The sequence below is a fragment of the Candoia aspera genome, chromosome 3 (assembly GCF_035149785.1).
Source record: "Candoia aspera isolate rCanAsp1 chromosome 3, rCanAsp1.hap2, whole genome shotgun sequence".
NCBI classification, from domain to species: domain Eukaryota; kingdom Metazoa; phylum Chordata; class Lepidosauria; order Squamata; family Boidae; genus Candoia; species Candoia aspera.
In genome coordinates this window covers 146,400,706-146,426,307 of record NC_086155.1, presented here as the reverse complement: position 1 = coordinate 146,426,307, position 25,602 = coordinate 146,400,706, and the positions used below count along the sequence as shown (strand labels likewise).

At 39.5% G+C, this 25,602-nt stretch overlaps 1 protein-coding gene across 2 annotated transcripts in view; it reads right to left on the bottom strand.

Annotated features, from left to right (window-relative positions):
- The window catches only part of CARMIL1 (capping protein regulator and myosin 1 linker 1), a 151,509-nt gene extending 143,290 nt beyond the window's left edge, over window positions 1-8,219 (bottom strand). The window contains exon 1 of one of the 2 annotated variants that reach the window (XM_063298994.1): window positions 7,399-8,219. In XM_063298994.1, coding sequence (XP_063155064.1) covers window positions 7,399-7,438 — 40 coding nt within the window. In that variant the 5' untranslated portion in view covers window positions 7,439-8,219. The remainder of the gene's footprint in view (window positions 1-7,398) is intronic. The other variant, XM_063298993.1, reaches the window with a different exon arrangement.
- Between the last annotated feature and the right edge of the window lie 17,383 nt (window positions 8,220-25,602).

The window sequence follows — 25,602 nt, the reverse complement described above, 5'->3', positions numbered from 1 at the left end:
GTGTAGCAAAGTGCCAAAACCAGCCCTAACTATTGACCTGAGATTAAAAAAAAAAAAGATGAAGCCTGATGATCTGCCTGTCTGGGGAATTTATAGGATTTTGTTTTGTGGGAAGCAAGCAGTCTTGGATTTGCTTTTGTACATGGATAGGATGTGTGACTGTGTGATGTTTAGAGGCCAGTGATGTAACTGGGGAGAAAGAAGAGGGAGAAGAAAAAAACAGCTACAGCCTAGAGAGCCAGTTTGGTCTAGTTGTTAAGACAACGGGCTAGAAACCAGGAGACTGTGAGTTCTAGTCTGCCTTAGGCATGAAAGCCGGCTGGGTGATCTTGGGCCAGTCACTCTCAGCCCAGCAAACCTCACAGGGTTGTTGTTGTGTGGAAAATAGGCGGAGGAAGGAGTATTAGGTATGTTCGCCGCCTTGAGTTATTTATAAAGATAATAAAGGTGGAATAGAAAATAATAAATAAATAAATTTCTGTGAATTTGGAGGACAGGAAAGGTGGCTGGTGGAGAAACAACTGGAGAGGGAGAGAGAATGATGTTCCATCTGTCCTAGCCAATGTGGTTCTCTTAGACTGGGAAGTCGGAAGCTTGTAGAAGCAGAGAAACATGTGGGCAGGGGTGGAAAAAGGTGCAGCAGGGCAGAGGGACTCCTTGAAGTCTGGACAGCAGGGCAAGAGGCTAGTGGAGGCCAAGAAGGGGAAGAGAAAGAAGTAGAAAAGAATATGAATAAAAGGATATGTGGGTAGAATGGGGAATGAAACTGTGAGTGGAGGATTGTGCAAGTAAGTGGAGTGGGGAATAGCAAGGAGGAATGGAAAAAATGGAGGAGATTCTGAAATTCTGGAAGGTTGTGAAAAAAGAGAATGAGGTAAATGTGAATGTAGAAGGGATATTGGTAGTGGAAGGTACAGAGACAGCACTATTTTGGAGTATATGTCTTAGCAAGCAGGGCAAGTGGTAGGCAAAGCTGAGTAGCTGGGTTGGGACTGCTGGTGATGGCAGATTGCAGAGGCTTTATGGAGGCACTGGGCTAGTGATTCTAGGGGAAGGCTGACTGCCAATTTGGTGCCAGTACCCTCTTCTAGCATTTCAGAATCATTCTTTGAGCTAGGAATTGTTTGACCGCAAGCTGTTATTGGTCAACACCAAGTCCTTAAGATCACATTCATTTACAACTAGATCTGGTATTGTAGAGGAAATAAGGAATGGCCTTGAAGGACAGGAGGAAGAGCCACTATCAAGGCAATGATCAGAGAAGTTGTCAGAGTCAAGCCTGCCTCTGACTCAGAAAGTGAAACTCCTTCTGAGTCAGAAGAGGAAATAGAAACTTACTGGGCTGAAACCAGGAAAGTGAAACTCGAAGAGGAGCCAGCAGCGCGGGAAGAGTCCAAGCAGCTGATTGGCCAGGATTTGGGGGAGGATTCGAATCCTCCAATCAGCGCGCACCAACGATGGGCAGAAAAGCACATGAAAGAGAAGGCAGCCTGATTGGCTGCAGAAGGGAATAGATGCGCGAAGAATCGGGATAAAAGGCAGACGCACAAAGAGTGAGCTGCCGGAGACAACCGATCCCTCAAGCCTGCAGCTTCAGCGGAAGAGTTCCTACCTGCACTGGAGACAGTGTCTGTTGCCAAAGAGGAATCAGCGCCTTTGCTCTGCTCTGAGGACTTGAATCCTGACTCTGCTGCCATCAAGAATTCTATATCCACCATGCCCAGCAATCTCAGCTTTACATCCAGCCTTGAAACTTCGCAATCTTCCGCACAGCTTCTTTGCATCTTTGCTTCTCAGTCCCACGGTGTGCCTTTGTTGCAGTCCAACCGTGCTTCAGGTGCCCAGCCTTGCTCAGGAGCTTCACACCTATCTCGTTGTGAAACCATATTCCAGTCCAGCTTTGCTTCAAGTTTCCAGCCTAGCTTTAAGTCTCCAGTCCAGAGAATCCAGCCTAGTCCAGGGCTTCCAGCCAAGTCTAGCCTTGCTTCGAGTTCCCATCATTGCTCCAAGTCTCCAGTCCAGAGAATCCAGCCCAGTCCAGGGCTTCCAGCCCAGTCCAGCCTTGTTTCAAGTTCTCATCATTGCTCCAAGTCTCCAATCCAGAGAATCTAGCCTAGTCCAGGGTTCCCAGCTAAGTCCAGCCTTGCTCCAAGTTCCCTGCCTTGCTCCAAGTCTCCAGTCCAGAGAATCCAGCCTAGTCCAGGGTTCCCAGCTGAGTCTAGCCTTGCTCCGAGTTCCAGTCTTGCTCCAAGTCTCCAACCTAGTCCAGAGTTTCTAGTTGAGTCCAGCCTCATTTCCAGTTCGAGACCTGAGTCCTCAGCTTCGGCAGCACCTTGCGTGCCAGTCTCTTCCAGACTCCCAGTTTCCATTAGGAAGTCCTGTTTCGCTACCTAGTGGTGGCCCAGTTGGGCTTGTTGAATCCAGCTCTTCGTACTTCAAGGACTTACTTATTGTAAATAGTTATTTAATAAGGAGTATTTTTGACATTACTCTGCCTGGTTGCATAGTCTGAACAGGACAGAAGTGTGGCTTGAGCCCATTCCAAGAAACTTATTTGAGTAAACATCTCATATAGGCCCTTGCCTAATTCACAAAGATAGAGTGATGGAGATGGGAAGTATATTCAGACTTGCAAGATTCTGTTACTATGGCTGTTCCAGCAACCGCCCAGAGTCCCTTTTCGGAGATGGGCAGTGATAAATTTGATTAATAAATAAATAAATAAAGTAGTTCTAGATCTATATGGCATTATTCATTTCTTAATCTGATCTACCTTATACAGCTGACAAGTATATAGTAATGAAGCCTGCTTGGGTAAGAGACAGTCCTATCTATAGCCCTAACTGAAATTTGGCTACCTAGGTGTGAGATCCTTCAACAGTCTGACTCAAAGGCTAGAAGTGATGATCCTTAAAGGTACTTTGGCTGTGACTAGAGACCCTGCTCTATAAGCAATGTGTTGCAAGTCCCTGTATTTGAAGTACCATTTACTCTGCTACCCAGCAGGTTCCCTTTCTGAGTCCAATCTTGTTGCTGGGCTGATAGTGGAATTTCCGTGGCTACTGGTGCTGGAGGAAGGGAGTCTGGGAGGGGAAGAGGAGTTCATGGTCTCCATGAACCTCTTCCCAGGAAATTGTGGGCCTGACTCACGCTGGTGGTCATTCATTAAACCTATTTCTACCTCAGAGCATTTGGCTTGTGATCTAAAGATGAAGGACACTGTTGTTAGTCCTTTGCCATGATCAGATCATTGCCTGGTCCAGATAAGGCTTAACACCCCCTGTGACCCCCATGGGATGGTGGGATAGGTTAAAATAGTTCCTCCCTGCAGCTATCTTATGTCTATAGACAGACCGTCTGGCAGACAGGTCAAGTGCTTGGTCAAACTCTGGAACACACAAATGGGCAGACAGCTGGATGTGAACGCCCTCTCCTGTGGAGCTGCCACTCTGTTTGCCAATCCTGGGATGCTCCTAGGTTTACTGAGGAGCAACACTTCAAGTGCCAGTGGAGAAAGGTATATAGTGAATATACTGTAACAGAATATAAATAACTCATATTTGAGCCTACATTGTGGAGATAAGGACAATGAAGTATCAGTACTTCTTACAAACTAGACCAGGGTTTCTCAACCCTAGGATTCTGCTAGAGATCACTAGAGGTTCCCTGGGAGATCACGATTTATTTAAAAAATTGTATCAAATTTGGGCAACTTCACATTAAAGAGGTACGTTTCATTCTTTATTTTTAGTTTAAGAACACTGTTAATGCATATTATACGTCTATACATGAAAGAAATATAATAATTTTGTAACTTCTGGCCTATATTTGAGCCTGAATGTGCAGGGGCTCCCCAAGGCCTGAAAAATATTTCAAGGGTTCCTCCAGGGTCAAAAAGCTGAAAAAGGCTGAACTAGACTAAGCATGATTACAGGCCTTTTTATCATATATGCTGCATTATACCTTGTATTACATACTGTATTTCCTTTTATGAAGTCTGAGACTGTGACCTGTAATGAAGTTTGACTGACAGTATTTTGACTCTACTCTTATTGGACTGGTGGTTTCTTGCCCAATGGTCTAATTCAAGGGGGCATGCTTCCTACTGGGGAAGACCATCCACAATTAATGCATCTTCATATTATGTCTCTTACAACACATTAACCTATGGAGTATAAAAGAATAGCAAAGCAATCCCATCTGCAAATTGATCCACTCAATGAACCAAGATGCCTACACAAAATGAAACTGAAGGAATTTTTTTTCCATTCTAAAAATACAAAATGACCTCCAAATCACACACAGATACTGTATACTGTATTCTAAATATTAACAAATGTTAATGTAACTTCAAAACAATTAATCTATGCTTGCAATGGAAGATAATTCAACTTTATTCTTCAGATATGCAGTATACTAATGCTTTATTTTATATTAATTTGTATTTGAAATTCATCTCTCTAGAAGTTGCCAAGAGCTAAATTCAAGTATGTGTGATGGATTAAAATAAATTATATAAACTGCCAGTTTTAATAAAAAAGGCCCTATATGGCTTGGTGCCAAGGTATCTGCAGAACCTCCTCCTTTATCCAGAATCAATCCATTTGATACATGTAACTTGGGGAAAACTGTTGATAATCCCCAACTGCTAGAAGATCAAAGGGACCGAGGCTAGAAGATGCTTCTCCATTATAGTCCACTGATATTGTGGAATAGCTTATTACTAGAAGTCAGGCTTGCTCTGAACTTGCTGCCTTTCAGAAGCAGTTTATACTAGAACTCTTCCACAGGGCCTTTTTAATTACTTAAGTTATTGTTCATGTCTTCCAGTTTTAAGACAGTTAAATAATTGTGATTGTATTTATTATAATATTATTGTAGTGCGGATGTTTCCTTTGTAAACAATTGAGATTCACATTACAGTGGTCTAAAAATCTATTAAATAAATATACAATTAGTTCCACTCCACTCAATTATTCTGAATGAGCTTATATCCAATTATGATATACATAAAGTAACGCAAACAGTTTTTCTACAATATTCAAAGCAAGCTAACACATCACTTGGAAATGGTTCCAAGAATACTTTTTCCCATCTGATACGTTTATTGTGCATTTAGCTACATATGTACTACCAGATTTCCAGTGAAACTCTTATTTAACATCAACTATTCATTCTTTATTATACCCAGTGTTCTTGAGATGTTTTGCATATCTTTCCATCTCAGCAAATCCACTTATGATTTAGTAATGTATTGTTCAACAATAACACAAATATGTAACAGTTTGCAGGCTCAGTTTTTACATGCCACTGTCACATTCTGCTATATTCTAAAACAACAACCTGTGCAGAACTATATGAAGATTCACAGAAGATTCTACTGAGTTCTGTGAGCAGGTAAATGGAATACACTACACAATGGCACACAGTTGGAAGGGAAGAAAACTGCCCCCAAGTTCTGCTGTACGCCTGCAAAACCAAATTTCAGTCTATTCCCTAGGCAGTGTTCTGTTTATTGTTGTGAACTGGAATAAATTAAACTGTGTCTTTATGCACCTTCCATGCTTCTGTATATAAATATATTTCAATTCTTTTATTGTATTGTAGCTAGGAGACTTACTCCAGGAAATAAAGCCAGACTGCTCACTTGAGGGAATGATATTAAAGGCAAAACTGAAATACTTTGGCCACATAATGAGAAGACATTATGGAGAAGTTGATGAAGCTAGGGAGAGGGAAGGCAAAAGGAAAAGGGGCCGACCGAGGGCAAGATGATATTCTAGAGGTGACGGACTCGTCCCTGGGGGAGCTGGGGGAGTTGACGACCGACAGGAAGCTCTGGCATGGGCTGGTCCATGAAGTCACGAAGAGTCGGAAGCGACTGAACGAATAAACAACAAAAAAGCTAGGAGACTAAAATTTAATATTCGCAGGTAAATCTAGTTGTATAGCTTCCATTAAGCCTACCTATTTCAAGAAATAGTTATCCTGTATCTATTAGCATGAGCATTACAAAGGTAGAAAAGGAAGCAAAGTAGCAAATGGTGCATAGCTCGACAAAATAACGTGCTGTATTCGGAAGGTGAAGAGTCATCCTGAATATCCATACTATGAATATCTGAAATCCTATACATATTTGCTTGTGTGAAAGGTCCACTGAAATCAGTGAGACTTCTTCCTAAGTAAACATAGAAAGGAGGCTATCCAGAGCACCCTTATGAAATATGGAAAGCCCATGAAAGTGTGTGCATATTTGAGTGGACTATGCAAAATAAATTATTTTTATGACTCAGAATTTTAGTCTGCCCAACATAACATCCTCAGAATTTGGCATAACAAGAAAAAGAACAATAAGCAACAAACAATTTGAAAGTAAATTACAGTAATCAGCACAGGAAAAGAAATGATGCATGCTTAATTATTTTGGTATCATCATATATTCACTAGCTGCCTTGATTCTGGACTACAGGTCAGCATATCAAAGCCTATAATAAGCAAAGTGTGCATCCTCAAAAGGTTCTAATGCAGTGGACTGTTTTTGTACAAAGAGAACAGATTTTTTAATTAAACAAGGAGATAACAGCCAAGAACATCAGATCTGTCCCTCAGCAACTCCTTTTCACAAGACACAGGCAAAGATGATCCCCTCCATAGTGGGACTAGCAACAGATGCTATGACAACCTTCCTTCCTGTCCTTTACACACCTGAAGAATTGCAACCATTTGCCCCAAATCATGATTTGCTCAGCGAGAAGTAAGTAAATCAAGGGTTCTTACTTAAACAGAGGAAGGAAACCTCAGCCCGCGCCTTTTGTGGGAGAAAGCTACTAGACATTTAATTGAGGCGGGAAGGAAGAGGAAGATATCACCAGGACTGGAACCAATGGCAAGCCCCTAGGGGCGAAGTGAGCCCCAGGGCTGTCAGCTTTCTCCCTCTGGCTCGATGCCAGTCACACAAGGAAGAAAAGGAAAGCTTGGCCCGAAGGAAGAAGCCGCGTTCAACACCGCCTCAAGGGGTTAACAACGCTTACACTTAGTTTGCTTACAGCTGCCAAACGTTCCGCTCCATTTGACTATTATTACCGAGGCTTGCAAAGGCTGTGCAATCGCCCTCTGCCCGCTCCCCCAACAAGCAAATCTCTTCCAGGAACTGTGGAGCCAAAGGGCGAGCGGGAGCGCTTTACCCTTTTCCTCCCCGATTCACCTTCCCCGCCACGCCTTCCTCCCCGGTGGAGCATTTCATGAGAGGGATAAGAGAAGGCGAGGGGAGCGGGGTGGGGGAGGTTTCAGCCCTCACCTTAACCTAGCTGTCGGGAAACGGCTCCTCCTTCCCTTCCAACCTCCCGCGCTCGAGTGTCCATCATGAGCCCGAAGGGGAGAGGAAGCGCACATGCTTACCCAGCAACTCTTTGGGAACGTCCGCGCTCTCTTCGGTCATCGTCGCCCTTGCTCTGCCTTCCCCGTTCGGAGCGCGAGTGAGGTGAACGTGTTGCTTGCTGGTGACAATTACTCGCGTTTCCCCCGCTCCGCCTTTACCTTCCTAGTTGCCTCACCGGCAAAAAAAATGAATTCCAATATGCTATTTAAGAAAGAGAGAGGGAAAGGGCCACACAATCCTGCTGGTGCTGGTCTCCCCGCCGCCTTCGGAGGAGGGGGGATTTTAAAAGATTGTAAAAAAGAGGGAGAGTTACAAGATTATTGCTACACGACGCCTCTTCATTTCGGCTGCAGGCGGAACTGCCTCCGCGAGGGAAAAGACCGCAGCCCCAGCCGCCTTCGAACGACACTAATCTCCTTTCCCTGCTGCGTCTGCGCTCCACCGCTTTCGCTTTTTCCTTTTTCCTCCTTCCTGGCCGCGGACGAGCTTCCCTCTCTCCTACTCGGTTCCCCTCCTGCCTCACGCAGCCACCTCCTGGCCTGAGGTGCAAGCGGAAGGCGTGGGTGGAGGCGGCGCTGGCGACATTCCTGGCTCGCGCAGACCCCAGCCCGGCCGGGGGCTTCCCTTCAGGCACGCACAGCCCACTCCAGCCAAGCGGCGGCCTCTTCCCCTCGCGAGAGCGAGCCGCAGCCTGACCGGCCGCCCGAGAAATGCTCGCGTTTGGGCCAGAAAGCTCGTCTATGCAGAAGAGAATCTCTTGCACTTCGCCAGCCCTGCATTAGCTCAGATTCCATGCGCACAGCCAGGCAAGCAGCAGGAACACACATGTAAAGGACATTTGCGACTACCGCTTTGGTCCCTCCTTCGTTCCCACGAATTGCAGTCTAGTGGCAAAGACGACAGCGACTGAGAGAGATCGGGAGCCATCTACTGGTTTCAGGTTTACTAAGCCTGGGAAGAAAGATGCCTCCCTTCTACTGCTCTCCCGTTCCCACCATCTTTTTCTAAAGAAAAGGTTCTTTTTAAGGTTGCACTCGCGCTTGTTGAAAAAAGGCCCGACCTATCTTAAGTGTAGTTGATTCCGAATAAGCTGGATGGTCATGCTGTAATACAATTCTATTTAACTTTCTCCATGTTCACAATCCAACTCCAGTTCATTTAGTACTTTGTCAAGATGTTTATTACTTACCCAGCTGGAGCTGTGACCTACAGAAAAAAAGGGCAATATGATTCTGTATAGATTCCAAGGATGCCTAGGGCCTGGACTGGACTCATTCTGATAGGGAAAAAATACATTGATAAGGTAGAACTAGTTTCAGGAACTCAGGAGGGCCTAACTTTATACCCAGTATTCTCCAACCAATAATAATAATTTTAAAAAAACTTTTAATTTCAGGCTTTCCAGAAGTATTGTTATTTATTTATTAAATTGTATGCTGCCCATCTCACTCGATAAGTGACTCTAGACAGCTTACAAGTAAAAAAGAGAATAAAAAATCTTACAAAAAATAAAGTTAAAAAGGAGAGAGCAAACTCAACCCACCAACCACCCCCAGGGCTGAGGTTGGCCCAGGGCTGCAACTGGGGGGGGGGGCAAGCGGGGCATGTGCCCCAGGTGCCACGCTTGGTGGCGCCTAAATGAGCACTGCTGGGGTGCCAAAATGGTCTTGGAATCCATGTTTGCCCCAGGTGACACAGACCCTAGTTGCAGACCTAGGTTGGCCTCCACTCTTCTAGCCTTCTGGAAGAGTGTTAAGACCTGGCTTTGCCAACTAACATAGGGATCTGATCGTTGTATTCACCTCAGGGGTTAAATCATTAACAGTCTGGAGTTTGAAAGAATTGTCTCAAATGTCGTGATTACTGTTCTGGAATCCAGTGGATTGGCAAGGAGCTTTTTTACTATGTATCTTAAATAGTTTCATTAGGAAACAAATGGAAATGAATTTATTGAATTACTTTTTTTTTTTTTAAGTGTTGGTACTGAAACTCTTCTGCAGCTTTTGGCTGATTCAGAAGTAGATTGTAAGTGCTGTTTTCACAGACATCCAAATAGTAAGTTGGTGATGACTATAGTTGGTAATTTGGGACTTAGCAAATATCTCCATTTCTTTACTTTGCCCATTGCTGACACTTAAAAGACCTTACTAAAGCTTTGTATAAGCTCTAGAGCAGCTTATCCTAATTTGGTGCCCCCCAGGTATGATGCACTGTGATATCACTGATATTCCATAAAAAATATTTTATGAATTTGGGTGAAATTCTAGCCCATACCAAATTTGGAGTTTACTCCTCCACATTACATCTTCTGAAGGCAGAGAGTGTCAGTTGCTTCCATAAAACTATAGAGTTAGATGTTAGCAACACAGGTCAGTTTGTAACTGGATTTTTAAATTATGCTATGGAATAGTGTTTGACTTTTGTTTATATTTTTATTTTTTTATTTAACAAAACTATATAACCACCCATCTACCCAGGGGAAGTCTGGGTGGCAAACAGAAATAAAAACATAGCAAACTATGCAAAACCAGTACAAAAGAAAACTGGCTCAAATCATATTATCAACACATAACAAAATGGCAACCACAGCAGAACTCCATCAGCATCCTGGCCCAGTGTCTGCAGGAAGAGCTGTGTCTTCACAGCCTTCTAGAAAGCCAACAGGATTGGGGCTGTCTATATCTCAGGGGGAGGTTGTTCCACAAGACATGTTCCATGACAGAGAAGTCACACTTCCTGGGGCCCACCAGGTGACAGACCCGGAGCATCAGTGTTCCCCAATACTTCCAGAGCAGCTTTCTCCAACCTAGTGCTCTCTCCAGGTGTGTTGTGCAACTCCTGACTATTGTGGTCTACAAACCATAGTATGATACAGGAACCCAGTTTGAATATGAAATAAGATTAAAATGACCGTGGATGAAGTTGATATGTATCAGCAGCCTTTATAAAATCTTCATATTTATTCTGATGCATTGTGTAGACTCAATCTTGATTGGGATCTTGGTGTTCACTGAGGTCCAAATGTATGTCTGCTTGAATGGGCAGCAATTCCTGTCAAAGAATTGATGCAGAAAAATTTTCCAGCCCCATTTATTGGAGACAGCACACCAAATTTTCCAGGCCAGTTGTTGAAAATAACAGGAAATAAGCTTGCAAAGGTATTTTTTTCATTATAACTCCTTTTCTCAAAAATTGAAGAAAAGAAAGAAGAATACAACCTGCAGGATCCTCTTAGTGTGTATTACAAGCTTAAGGCACCCAACGTAAGTTACTAGTAGTGGAACTACTCATATCTACTCAGATATAAGCCTTAATTAAGTCATTGGAGCTTATTTCCAGATAAGTCTCAACTCCATGATTTCCTAGACCAACTCAAGCTTTTCATCTAGCATTTTGTTTTATACTGAATAATTTGCCTCATGGAAGATTGGCTTCTTGATCTGATTCTGCTTGGTGCCTCTTGTAACTTCATGACAGGTGGGTCAGCAAAAAATTGGGTAAATCAAGTTTCATTTTTTCAATGTATTTGTTACACAATAAGACTATAGGAAGGTGAGTAAATATATCAGTGGGACCACACTACATATTTGAAGGAAGAACCAGCAAACCATTGAAATTAATAGCTTGTTGTTTTGTCTATGGCAGATATGTCCACTGTGTCTACTGTATCTGGATAATGTCATTGCTGAAACATGAAGTGGATCATTATCTGTCATTAGTGTGTTCATTGCTGTCAGTGGCACAGCTTAGAATCATGCCCTTAGTTGATTATGCATGGGAGAGGAATAAAATGAGGAACACATTAATCTAAACCAGCAAATTTTATGCTGAGTCTGAGCGTTCCCATCAGTTGTTTCTTATGGCTGTTTGGCAGGTATGTAGTATTGGAAAAGAACACATTAATCTAAATCAGCAAATTTTGTATTTATTATCTGTTGGTATACCTCTGAAGATTTTCCTCCCCCCCCATCTTTATTGATACTTTAGTTTAATAAACTGACTAATCCATGATGTGGATTATTCCAGGTGCCCAGTTTATGCTCATCCAGTGGGTTTCTGCCAGGATCGCGTTTATATCAGTGATCATAAAATAGTTTGTATTTTATTCTTCCATTCCTGTCTGCTTTGGCTGCACCTATCTATGGTTTGTCTTTCCTTTGCAACTTTAGTTTTCATTTTATTCCTCTCCCATGCATAATCAACTAAGGGCATGATTCTAAACTGTTCCACTGACAGCAAAATTATAAGGTGTTCAACAAACAATGACAGTTCTCTCTTTCTGCCACTAATTCATTTGCACCACTGTCAAGGAAGCATCATTAAATTTTCAATGCTCTCTACTGATAGTAGACATTAGCACACATTCTTTGCAGGAGGTCAAAATGATTTTACGATGTCCTGTTGAATTTTCTACTCTGGGAAATTCATTTATTTTCTGATGTCAGATATTTGGAGTGCCAGCAAAATTAGCACAGCAGACAGATATTTTTAGCAGGGCGTGAAATACAAATAGATATAAACAGATCAATCTTTTTACTAGGTAATGAGGTCTGACATTTGTGATCCAGCTAGAACTATACATGTTATCTTTAAAGATACTAAGAAAAAAATTACTCAAATCACTCAGAAAGCTTTTTGGACAGTAGTGATTCACTCTCACCTTACTTAATTGCTGTCAGCTCTATTTCTCTCCCGTAAAACTGTATCAGCATCACTAGGTTGGATACACTCCATAGATAGAGGTCATGCTAACATGCAGCTCTTTTTAAATATCACAATCACATATCTATGACAAAGTTTTAGGTGGATTTTCTTTGGCTAGATATTTTGGGGGTGTATTACATCCTAAACACAGTTAATAGGATGTTCTTGAGTTGTTTTCTTCAGGACAATCCTTTGTAGATTTGTTCAGAAATAAAAGTCCCATGTAGTTCAAAAGAGAACCTAAGTAAGTATGCATAAGATTGAATTGAACAAAGTGGGATTTTCAATGGACCTGCATTCTATAATTGTGTGAATGCTTTCAATGAAAGAGAAAATTCAGAGTGAAAATACAAATTCCACTTAGAGAATATAGATTTTGATTTGTATCTATTTAGTTTAAAAGGAGATGATATGCTATAATCTCCCAGAATACAATGTTAATAACAGCAACTTACAAAAACATTTAGAATTGGAAAAACAAAAATTCCAGTGTCTGGAAATGATTAGCAGTTCATTCCATTTGTTTTTATAAAAAAATTCTGCATAGCTCAAAAACATCTCTGTTTAGAACAATCAAATAATTTTATCCACCATTTGTTTTATCCTCTGTCTTATTTTTTAACATTTTTTCTAAGCATTTTGCAGAGTCCTCCCCCCTCCCCCCTCATTTGTTAAGATGTGTGTGGTAAAAATAACACTTTGGAGAAGTAATACCTGGAGCAAGAGACCATTGTACTGATACTATATTTGAATAGAATGTGGAATGTGTTCCATGATCATTTGAATTTGCGTAGCCACTCGAGGGTACATTTCACAAAACATCAATTGTTCAGAAATGGAATTTGGCTTATACTTCATCCAATAAAGGTGGCTAATAATGTAATGCTAGGGTCTCCAGCATGGTTTCCATCACGTTGCAGACACTTTCTTATGCTTACCAAGCTCTCTGCCCCAGATTATTTTTATATTAGTTTCTTAATTTTGTTTTCCTGTTTAGGTTTTCTGTGTTGATAGAAGGGAAATGGAGGATGTAGTATTTGTATTTTGACATACTGAACTAAGCTGTGGATTACTATTTTTTTAATTAAGTCATAGTACATAATTCATGGTTTGTACACTACAATGCTGGATTTACAGATCGTAATAAGCCACAGTATGGTTTAGCAAGAAGTGTGTTCAGTGCATTTTTCCTGTAAGTATGTGTTCGCTAGAGCACTTCTGGTTAACCTTGTGTAAAATATATAATTTTACTGTGGGTACAGATATGTGATTTGGCCTTTAGGGCTCTGGGCCCACTTTTAGTAAATTTTGTATTCTGTTAACTAGGCGTTTTGTGAATAAACTCACTAGTCATGAAGTCAGTGACTTAAAGTAATAATAGTCAAATGTTAGACGGCTGCAAACCCACTACTGCGGAGTATCTATACAATTTAACTTTAAACAAATATAGATGGGCCTTTTCCAGAGTCCAGACTGCCCTCAGCACTGCTGGCATGAAGATTTTATGGGAGTCCTTATTCATAGAGGCTTTGCCCTTGTGGATCCAGGGAGGTAGAAACTCTTGCCCATGTCCTCACGGTGCCCCTTTTTATGACGCCCCAATCATTTCTAAATTTGAGGGTCATACTGATAGACTTTTTCTTTTTAAGGGATGCTGAGTCTGCACTCATGCACCAAGTGGCCAAATATTTTTATCAGGTTATACAATTGTACAAAACTTTTAATTAGATAAGTTGTTTCACTGTTTTATTGTTTTCCTTTTTGTCCTGATATTGAACTGTGGGTCTAAACTATTTTTCTTCTTCTATTGTAAAGGCTGGTCAAAATAAAAATATTTGAATTTGAATTTGAATTACATCCATGCTAGAATTGGGCAGGAGGGGGAAAGTGTTGATTTTTATATTTCTGATATGACAGTAACAGCCTCTATTTATAGGGCATCATTTGTTTTAAGAACAAGAACGGTTGTAGTTTTTAAAAGAGCAGGTAGGGCTGGTGATCTTCCAAATGTCTGATAGAATTCCAAAAATTTACTAACTCAAGATTTTTCAAGATCAGAATCATGCTGTGATTACTTAAGTCAGGAATAAAGAGCCTACTTCAAATATACAGGTGGTCCTCACTTAACGACCACAATTGGGACTAGAATTTTGGTCACTAGCAGTCATTAAGTGAATCAAACCTGATTTTACAACCATTTTTGTGGCAGTTATTAAGCAAATCACATGATCGTTAAGCGAACCACATGGTTGTTAAGCGAATCATGCAGTTCCCCATTGATTTTGCTTGTGGAAGGTCAGAAATGGCGATCACTGACCATGCGATGTTGCGATGGTCATAAATGAAAACCAGTTGCCAAGAGCCCAAATCACAATCGTGTGACTGCAGGGATGCTGTGGCAGTTGTAAGTGTGAGGACCGGTTGTAAGTTGGGTTTTATAGTGCCGTCGTAAGTCCAAACCATCACTAAATGATTGGTTGTTAAGCAAGGACTGCCTGTAGTATAGGGGCTTTCCCATTTGGCCTGTAAGGTTCTTTCTTCAGGCCTGGAATAGACAACAGCTGTTTGCAATCTTAATTTTTTATCAGGGGAGGTTGTTTTAAAGCCTGTGGTCTGTGCATGGCAACATTTTTGAAGGGAGATCTAACTTTCCCCTGTCCAATGCTATGATTTCCCAGTTGAAAATTCCTACACGTACAAACCTGCACACACACAATAGAATAGTTATTTAATATAGCCTCTATTTACATCAGTGGTTTAAAGATAGCAACCATTGATATCTGTGGAGTCTTCTTTGTTTGTGTGCGTGTATGTGTTTTTGAATGGAAAGTTTGAATATAACAGTATGGGCATGCAGGCTTGTGTGTAGCTTCAGATAAACACATTGGAAGTTAAAATACAATAATGGAATAGTACATGTTGTTTGTCCTTTACTCATGAGACACTTGTCTGAAGTCAGTATGTTCTCCAGCCTTGACTTAATTGATCCTGGAAGGGAAAAATACAGGAAAGGCAACATGATCCTTCAAGAGTTAACTACTACAATCTACACACTGGATTTTCCTTTGCTGTTTTGCTTAGCTTCGATTTTAGCTGTATTCTCTACCCAGCCATGAATAAAGAAGCATGCTTATTTGCCTACATAAATATAGAGTAAGAGACTGTTTCTTCTGAAATCATTCTGTTGATGTGTATAGCAGGCATGAGGTCTTAAAGGGCACAATAAAGAGTTAATTTAAAGGGACCTGGAAAAATACCTAGCCTAAATTACCCATTTCTCTTTAAAACACACCAACCTTATCCATAACCATAGTACCTCTCCTCTCCCCACCAAAGCATTTAATAATGGTAACGTTTGTAAACAAAATCCTAAAAGAATAAAGCCCCTTCTTTTAGTGAATGGTCATTTAGCCGTATTTAGACTATATTTCTGATTTTTGCTGAATATATGCACAGCAGATGAAACTTTCTCAAAACTTCTGGACAAAAAAGATCACCGAGCAACAGGTAAAAAGTATAAATAATACAGTGTATCTGTCTATTAAACTCCTATTGCATTCCAGAATTAATTTTGATAACTCAGCTGTTTACATGGCAAACGTTTGAAAAGTTTCTCTCAATTGACAACAGAATGGACAATAGAAAGGGAAGCAGGAAAAAGGATAGAACTATGAGTTAAACGCTCAACAAGGTGGTTGTTTCCTTTGTTCTTCCATAACCTGTTGTTAGTGTTGTTCACAATGTAGTTTGAACAAAATGCATTATTTTTCAGTGCTTGGTAATTACATCACAACCCAAGTGGACTGACCCATCTCATATTGGCAGATAATTTTAAATCTTCCTGGGAAACAGCTATCCAAAAGAGACTGAGCCTCTGTGGTTTCTCCAGTGATGCCATCTTAGCCTTAGAGTCAGACCAAGCTAGATCACTATTGAGGCAAAGGATCTCAGACATAGAAGGCCAAACAGAAATTGCTTTTTCTCGTAATATATTTGTCAATAGTCAAATCTTACTGTCCAAATCAGCTCCGTGTTTATTTTGCATTACAGTTCCCAAATTTAGGAAAGCCCTATCACTAGCCCGATTTAATACCCTCCCTACAGCTGTTTTGGAAGGGAAATATAGGAAAATCCCATAAGAAACCCATTTTTGCCCCTGTGACATGGGTACTATAGAAACCAGGACCCATGGTCTCTTATATTGTCGGTTTTACAGGGATATTCGCCACCAGCTGATTACCCCCCTTTTATTTAAATTCCAGGGGCACTCTGATAATTTTTACTTACATTATCTGTTAAACAACCAAGATAAATGTATTTCTTTGAAAGTAGGAAAATTCTGCTACATTATGTGTAAGCTTCACCTACAAATGGTTGTTAACAATAACTGTTAACTTGCTTGTTTTATAGAATGTACTTTATTGGTCAATGACCAAAATAAAGTTTCTATGACTTTCTCACTGTAGTATGAACAAAATGTATTATTGTTCAGTGCTTGGCAGTAGCGCAAACTAAAGTATTTGTTCTATATCTTTTGATAAGCTTTTGCTTTTCTATCTTCAACTTTTTTATTCCTTGTAAAAAAAATGCCAGTTAATACAGAGTTCATATAAATTGACATTTAATTCATACATACATATCCATCATTGCATTGCATATGGGAATTACATTAGAAGCTAGAATTATTCAGGGCAGAAAAGTTGGTTATATGAACAACAACGATCAGCTCCTAGGGTGAACTATAAGGCTAATTTTTCATTAACTCATGGGAAAAGAAGGGAAAAGAAAATCTGTAATTAAACTGACTCATATAAAAAAGGGTCTCTATGTTGACAGGGGACAATCAACTGCTTCAAGTGGCTTAATGCTAATGCACAGCTAGATAAGAATCTTTATTGTGTCATGTCAAAAATGTGGGAAGCTTTTGTAGAGTTTGAGCTAGGAGGCTTAATGGGGAAATAAAGAGGAAAGTTTCCACCCTTCATTTGCCCAGCCCACAGAGAAAACAAAAAAAAAAATCAGCAATACCAAACCATAAGGGCTGAAATACCCTTCTCAAGGCAGCTATTTTATGACAGAACAACTTCCCCATGGCAGCCATTCTGTGAGAGCATCCACAATGTGCTCTGAATATGTCAGATTTTGCTGGCCGATCTTTGTTAACATAGTTCTGTTTATTAATATTATAACTTGCAATAGCATTTGCTACGAATTTTGTACAAGGATTTGTGGATTTTTTTTTTCGTGCCAATAGCAAAATATAGGCAGTTGGTAAGCTCAGGATAAGCAGGAATGCAATTAGACTCTTGACAAAGCTCATTAGTATTTTATCAGCATCACTGGTTGGATTATTCAACAGGGAAAAGGCTTTTACAAATTTCCTGGCTATAATTACAAGAGAAGAGAGTAGGAAAGATAAAATGCCATTCTTGAGTTTTTAGTTTTCAGAGAACTGAGTACACCTGACAAATCCATTGAAATAACTAAAATGGATACAGAATTTGATAAAAAGCTACATTATGGCAAATATAAATATTCAACATTTTGCACTGTTTGAGGAACAGCTACCTTCTGGGCTGCAATTATTGGAGCTATTAGGAAACATATTCTTCCTAAAATAGGGAGGGGTTGGACTAGATGTTTGGGATTACAGGTCCCCTCATAGTTAACCCTTGGGTGATACTTGTACTACAAACTTTTAGAGATACCAGATTGCAGCAGCACTGATTTTCAAGGAATATATTTTAATTTAAAACGTTTTTATTTTTTTATTTATCTATCAAATTTTTATCACCGCCCATCTTCCCCAACAGGGAGGGACTCTGGGCGGTTAATTTAAAACTGCTACTGCATATTACGATATTACGATAAAACCTCGATTTAATGGACATTGGGAGGAGGGGTGTCTGTTCAGTCCAAATGCCTATTGAATCAGAGTCCATTCTGCATATGTGTGAAAATTCCATTAGGTATTTACATGTGCAAAATGGAGAAGCAGAAAGCACCAGAGAGAGGAGACCAATCAACTGAACTGGGTAGCAGAGGTTTCACAACTATTCAGAGACAAGTTATTTTGCTGGGCAGTGGAAGGATGAGAAGGAGGCATCAGGGTAGCCTGGGTGGTGAGGCCTTGACAGGGGTCTTAAAAGGTCTCTAATAAAATATAGAACAAGCTTTCATGGGCCACAGTCTACTTTATCAGATTTACCTATAAGTACATGTATAGTACCTGGCAAGGTTTGGGAGCCAGTTTGGTGTGGTTAAGGAATCAGGCTAGAAACTGGGAGACTGCGAGTTCTAGTCCTGCCTTAGGCACAAGGCCAGCTGGGTGACCTTGGGCCAGTCGCGCGCTCCCAGCCCTAGGAAGGAGAAAGTGGCAAAGCACTTCTGAAGAACCTTGCCAAGAAAACTGCAGGGACTTGTCCGGGCAGTCTCTGAGAATCGGACACGATTGAACGGATTAAAAAAAAGTTCAACAGAAATGGATCACAAAAAACCAAACAGTGATAGTCATATTATTAAATGATAATTCACGAAACAATTGTTGCAGTAGTATAAAGAACTAGACTGTAATTAAATTTAGGTAGAGTCTTCAAGTTGAGGGTGATACTGGTGACTTCACAGATACAACCAGATAGTTTTTTTGCCAACAGTACAGAAGTTATTTGTAATTTTCTATACCCAGGAAAGAAAACAACAAAACAAAACTGACTAGCCTGGTATTTCCATGTAGTTGTTTTATGAATCTACCCATGATAAAAGCTTGGCATGGTTAACTTAACCTGCATTTCCTGCAAGATCAACTATTAGAAAAGAGGATCTGTACTGAGGGTAGGGATTGTTCCTACACCACCTGATCAATAAAGGCTACCTGATGTAATATAAACTGCCCTGAAATGCTCTCCAAATATATTGGGATTGTAACTCAGGTATTCCCAACATTGCACTCTTAGCACATGTGGAGACCAGCAGGTGGGGAAAAGCTGCTCAGGGCAGAGCTGGAGGTTTCAGCATTCTCTCTCTCGCAGCTCTGGGCTATAAATATTTTTTATCTCTTCCATCTTTTATTGGCCACAATTGCTATATGTTGTCTGGTTTTTAAACACATTCTTTTCTGAGAAGGAAAATAGGAATATTAAGGAAGGATTGACATCTAGTGGTCTAACAGTGTCAAAAGAAAGAACAGTGTACTCATTCCAGTAATCTGCCTATGCAGGTAGTTCATTGATCGGGAAGCATTTAAAAAATGGATCTGAAAGAAAAAGACAGCTCCCAGTTTTAAATATTTAGAATATTACCTTTTTAAGTGAAGTTGTATAATATGTGTTGATTATTCAAGATTAGCTACTGCATTTGGTGTAATGGTTCCTTTTAACCTTTGATTAATATATTTTTGCTTTGCAGTTTTTGAAGTCTCCTGAAGATCAGTGAGTTTTATTTGTAATCTGGGACAAATTAATCCAGTGAGAGTTGCTTCTGTGTACTCATAAACAGTAAATAAGGTAAACAGTAAATAAACAGTGTAAATAAGGATACGTTATGCTTTATTTTTATAAGAAACTTTTCATAAAAGGTTTAAACCAAAACAATACAATGTTCTATTTGTTGTCACTAGCAGAACTGGCCATCCATGGCAGTTTTTCTTCCTTGTTACCTGCTGCACATTCCCAAGCCTATTCTATTGGATTTCCTCTACACCTGCGAAAGATATTGCACGGGCATGTGTGGGAAACTGTTGCATTGATAGTGTTTGTGTTGTTCCCTGGATTTTTCCACATTATTTTCAAGTTTACAGAAGTATGGATAGCAATAAAAATAAAATAATGAAAACCTGTATCTAAAACAAGTAGGACATGTAATTTACAGTACAGGCGATAACATTAGTATCCTTCAGTTGTATTTGGGTTGCACTTTCTTGAGCAGTAAACTAGGGGTAGCTCTGGGTGGCCCATTTTTTAAGCTACCAATCAAAGATACCATGGAATTACTCCATCTTTCCATCAATATTAGATTATTTTGTAGATATAAAACATGGAAGAATTGGTGGGGAAACAGGAGGGTTCAGAGGAAATGCAATGTCTAGACCTTCCCCTTCCAATAAAATTCTGTGAGCAAGGCAGAATGATTAATAGCCCCACTGACTGCTTTCAAGAAGAAAAGTGAGACAAAGAAATGTTGTGCTTTTAAAAAACTTCTCTGGAATCCTTATTAATAACAACATTGTTATGACACTAATTAACAGATTTAACATTGTGCTTTTATAGTGCACGTAGTCCAGCTCATTTTAATTAACAGTTCTGATCAAGTGTGTTATAAAACTCTACTGTAATCATATTGACATTTACTGAATGAATAAGAAATTGATTATTGAATAAAAGATTAAGAGATGAATGCCAGTGATTAATCACTGAAGTATCTAGATGATGCCCCTGTTTGAAAGAAGAGTGGCTATATATCTAACATATACTGTATATGTTAGTTGATATCTAAGGGAGCTCTGTTTCTACACTGATGTAACCACGTCAGGGAAAAGCATCTCTTTCCTCAATAGGCCTGAGATTATGATAAAATAATCTTGGTATTAATCTTGCTCTATTTTATAGGCAACTCTTCTTGGTGCCCTTCAGATGAGGTGGACTCCAGCTTATAGAATTCCCACCCTGCAAATCTATTGGAAGGAAATTTAGCAGCTTCAAAGACAGCTCAAACAAAGGGCCTTCGAATTTCTGCACTTTCTGAAGTAAAACATTTTGACCACAGAGGGGTAGATATGAGACTACTAGACATGGTATTGTGAAGATAATTTATAACAGAAAGGAAAAGTTTAAGCTTTTGCCAAACATTACCTGTCCTCATCCTTTAGACCTGGGACTGAAACTCCCTTGAGTGGGATGATCTTTGCCAAGAGAGACAATGTAATACAGTATGTTGATTTTTCCTGGACCTCTCAGTAACTGGAAAGATTAGCTGAGCTAGGTGCAAGCGAGTCAGCTTTGCAATAGATCCACTCATAGGTGGAAGACTATTTTCAGAAATGGCACTGGGGAATTATGCTGCAGTCCATTTAGTTCCCTGTGCAATTTAACATCTACATGAAACTACTAAGTGAGATCATTCAGAGATTTAAAGTGTTGCTAGCATGCTGATGACATACAACTCTCTCTCTCCTTTTTATGTGGCTGAATCATGGCTTGACTATGATAATGGGCTAGGTGGGAGCAAACAAACTGAAGCTCACTACAGGTAAGACAGACATGCTGCTGGTAGATGGTTTATCTGGCAAGGTGAGTGACATTCAGCTGTTCTGAAAGGGATTACACTCTCCTTAAAGCAGTGTTTCTCAACCTTGGCAACTTTAAGATGTGTGGACTTCAGCTCCCAGAATTTCCCAGCCAGCATGGGTGGCTGGGGAATTCTTGGAGTTGAAGCCCACACATCTTAAAGTTGCCAAGGTTGAGAAACACTGCCTTAAAGGCTCAGAGATCTGGGGATTGCTTCTGGTACATCTTTTTCATTTAGAAGCAACATTTGTCAACTGTTACACTTAAGGCTTCATTTTTGTCTGCAATAAAGATTCTAAACTACTCAAGTAGTGTCTGGGACTCTTGCCAAGTCTAGCTGGGAGCTGAATTAGTTATCTAGATATACGTGATTTACTGGTGTGTATGGCTATGAACTCTGACACACAGAATCTTCATTGCATCCCAATTCATTTCTGGTTCCAGTTCAAGGTGCTGTAAAGTCCTCTTCAGGTTGGAGCTACAGGAGAAATGCCTCTTTTTAGTTGGTCATACAGGTAGTCCTCGTTTAGGACTGCCTTGTTTAGCAACCGTTCACAGTTACAATGATAAGGAAAAGGTGATTTTACAACCAATCCTTACATTTATGATCTTCGCAGATCTGTAAAGCAAAGGAAAGCTGAAATAAGGTCATAAGCACAGTCAGTTTCACTTAGTGACCACTTTGCTTAACAACCAAGTTGCCGGTCCCAATTGTGGTCACTAAACAAAGACTACCTGTAGCCATGCCCACAGCTCTTTCGAGGAACCCTTACCTTGAATGTTCTCCTGCTTTGTCATGGAAGCAAGTACCCTGAATGAGTCTTTTCAGTAGTAGAAACTTATTTGCCAGTACACAATCTCATTGTCATAATATATAAATACTTTTAAAAACTTTATTGACATATACTACATGATAAAATAAGAAAACGGTATCATTTGCAGAAGGGATGAAAGAGTTGTATTAACTGCAAGTGAATTCAGTGTGTAGTGCTTTTGGAATACCCCCTCTAGTGACGTCTGCCTGGTCTCTACCTAGTTAGATTTTATTGTCTTTTCAGCACCAAGCAAAGATGCTTTTATTTCTCCATGCATTTTAATCAATGAATACACTGATTTTTAATATATTGCTTTCTGAAGATGTTTTCATCCAAACTGCTGCTTTTATTCTATTGTTCTATATTTAGTGTTTTATTGTATATTTTAATTGATGTAATGTTTTATTTAATTTTAGTCTGTTGCTCTGGGTCCACAATATGCAGTGAAGTCTCTTATAATGAGATCTTAAAAATGAAACTACTTTTGATAATCTTATATTTGAAAAAAATGTAGAAAAAGATGTAATTAATTTTGCAATAATGTGACTGTAATTATATATAAATACATTTTAAAATTTTATTGACTTCATACTGCATGTTGAAATATGTAAATAACTTTTTCTTAAAGCTTCTTATGGTACTTCTCTCCTTGTTAGGGTCTCATCAATTCCATTCAGCCATAACTTTCTTAATCTTTCCCTCCTCTAAATGCATTCACTCTTCCTGGTATAGAAATGAATATTCTTGCAGGGCACTGATAATAATGGCCTCATGGAGAGAGGAAAGACTCTAGTTTGGCTTTTGAATGCATGTGCCTTGGATAGCTTTGTTACACATGGATCAATTTCCTCTTGCTATTTTTTTTTTAATTAAGAGCCAGTTGGGTGTAGTGGTTAAGGTACCAGGCTAGAAACTGGGAGACTGTGAGTTCTAGTCCTGCCTTAAGCACAAAGCCAGCTGGGTGACCTTGGGCCAGTCGCTCTCTCTCAGCCCTAGGGAAGGAAGCAGTGGCAAACCACTTCGGAAATCTTGCCAACAAGCTTATCCAGGCAGTCACCAGGAGTCAAAAACTGACTCAAAGGCACAAAATAAATAAATTAAATTATACTTTATTTTCTTAGTAATCACACTTTTATGCCCTAAATCTAGACAATCCATGTTTTATTCCCATGAGCCTACTGCTTATGAATTATTTCAACATTTAATAAATGATTATAAGATAATAATATGTAATAAGTATATATATTCACATATTCAGCCACAGAAGCTCACTGGGTGACTTTCAGCCAACTACTTCCTCTCAGCCAAATAGACCTCACAGGGTAGTTGTCATGGGGAAAATTTGAGGAGGGTATACTTGAACTCCTGGAGAAAGGCAGCATATAAATTAATCAAACAACTGACTCCGATCTTGTTCTATAAGCATTTTTAAAAAATCCTTTAATAAACCTTTTGGTTTGATTCCAGTAATTAATAACTCACATTTTATACAAAAATACATTATTTCTTACAAGGATACATCCATCTAAAACTGAAAATATAAATACTGCCCCATTGCTTCTAAAGAATCTTATGTAACATATAATCCATTTCATATTTGGAATATGCATAATGTGATAGTGGCATGGCAAATTCTACTTAATACCATTTTATTTCAGTTAAACACTTTTGCCGAAAGAAGAGAACTTTCCAGAGCTTTAAAAAATCTGCATGCAATTTCAAATAGAGAGTTTAATAAATTGTCACTAGGTAGATAGACCAGGAAACTGACTCCATAGGATGATTAGAACTGTACTTTATTGAGATAGGCTATATTAACAGAATCTTGCAAGTCTGCCTGTGTTTTCCACATTCTTCTCAGGGGTGGGCGGGGGGTCAGGGGAGAGCCAGTCTCTCTTTCTAATACTTTCCAGCCCCCAGGTTCTGCACCTGTTGTTGTTCTTACAGCTTCTGGATGCCTTCTCCAAGGTCATCTCTAAATAATAACAATATTCTTTACTAATCAGTCACAGCAATTTCCAAAATCCATGACAGGCATTTTGTTGCCTGTTAATTGAATCAGAGAAAATAAGTGAATCCAGCTACTGCCCTTTTGTGCACAATCCCATTTGCCTTATACTTTAAACCAGGGTTTCTCAACCAGGATTCCATGGAACCCGAAACCCTAGGGTTCTGTGAAAGGTCACTAGGGTTTCCCTGGGAGATCATGGTTTACTTAAAAAATTATTTCAAATTCGTGCAACTTCACATTAAAGAGGTAAGTTTCATTCTTTATTTTTAGTTTAAGAATACTGCTAATGCATATATGCAGGCCTACATATGAAACAAATATAATAATTTGGTAACTTCTGGCCTATATTTGAGCCTGAATGTCCAGGGGTTCCCCAAGGCCTGGAAAAACATTTCAAGAGTTCCTCCAGGGTCAAAAGGTTGAGAAAGGCTGCTTTAAACAGTTCTGGAATAATTTTGAAATAATACTCCTTCCTCCACCCAATCAGAAGCTTTCTTTGGCCAACTCAAGTGCAAATGAAGAGTAACTGTGCAGCCAACTGAAGTCTCCTCTTGTATTCTCTACGGGGAATTGTGAGTAACAGGTATTCTGCCAGCCTGTTTGAATAATTGTTATTTTTTCCAATAATAACTTAGGATTTCATGTTTTCTACCAATACTATCCATAAATACGGGTTTACTCAATAAAATATACTGTATGTCTATGTATACACCTATTATTGAATTCTTATTCTTTCCAAGTACACAATATTGTACTATATTTTTTAATAAAATCTTTTAATGTTATGATAGCTCTTAACTTATCAATTATCCATTTAAAGTTATGAAGTACTCATCAGATTTTCCTAAGACATGTGTCTCCTGGTATTTTAGATGCAGAATATTTATCTTTAAATTGTTCTTTGAGGCAAAACACATTTTTCTCTTTTACTAAATGCTAATTTAGTGAAACAGAAGTGAAAACAGCATAGCATAGCATTTACTTAATCAAACCACTAGCATCTTTCTGCATTAAGGCTTACAAAAATATTTATTAATTTATTTCTGAAATTTATATCTTGCTTTTCCTTCAGAAATTTAAAGCAGCATGCTTCACACTCCCTTCTCCCATTTTGCCCTACAACAACCACCCTGTGAGATTGGTCTGAGAAATAGCGACTGGACCAAAGCCACCAAGTGAGCTTCTATGGCTGGGTTTTCCTGGTGCCAGCCCAACACCTTAACCACTACATTACACTTGTTCTCAGAAATAACTACTTAGCAGGTCTGGGACACCAGCAAGAAGGAATTAAGTTTCCTCTTTGGCTTGCAAAATATATATTTTGCATAAATTCTCTTTTATATTTTTCTAATTTAATTATTTACTTAATTCATTTCTCATATCCTTAACAGATAGTCATGGATAGGTAACCTG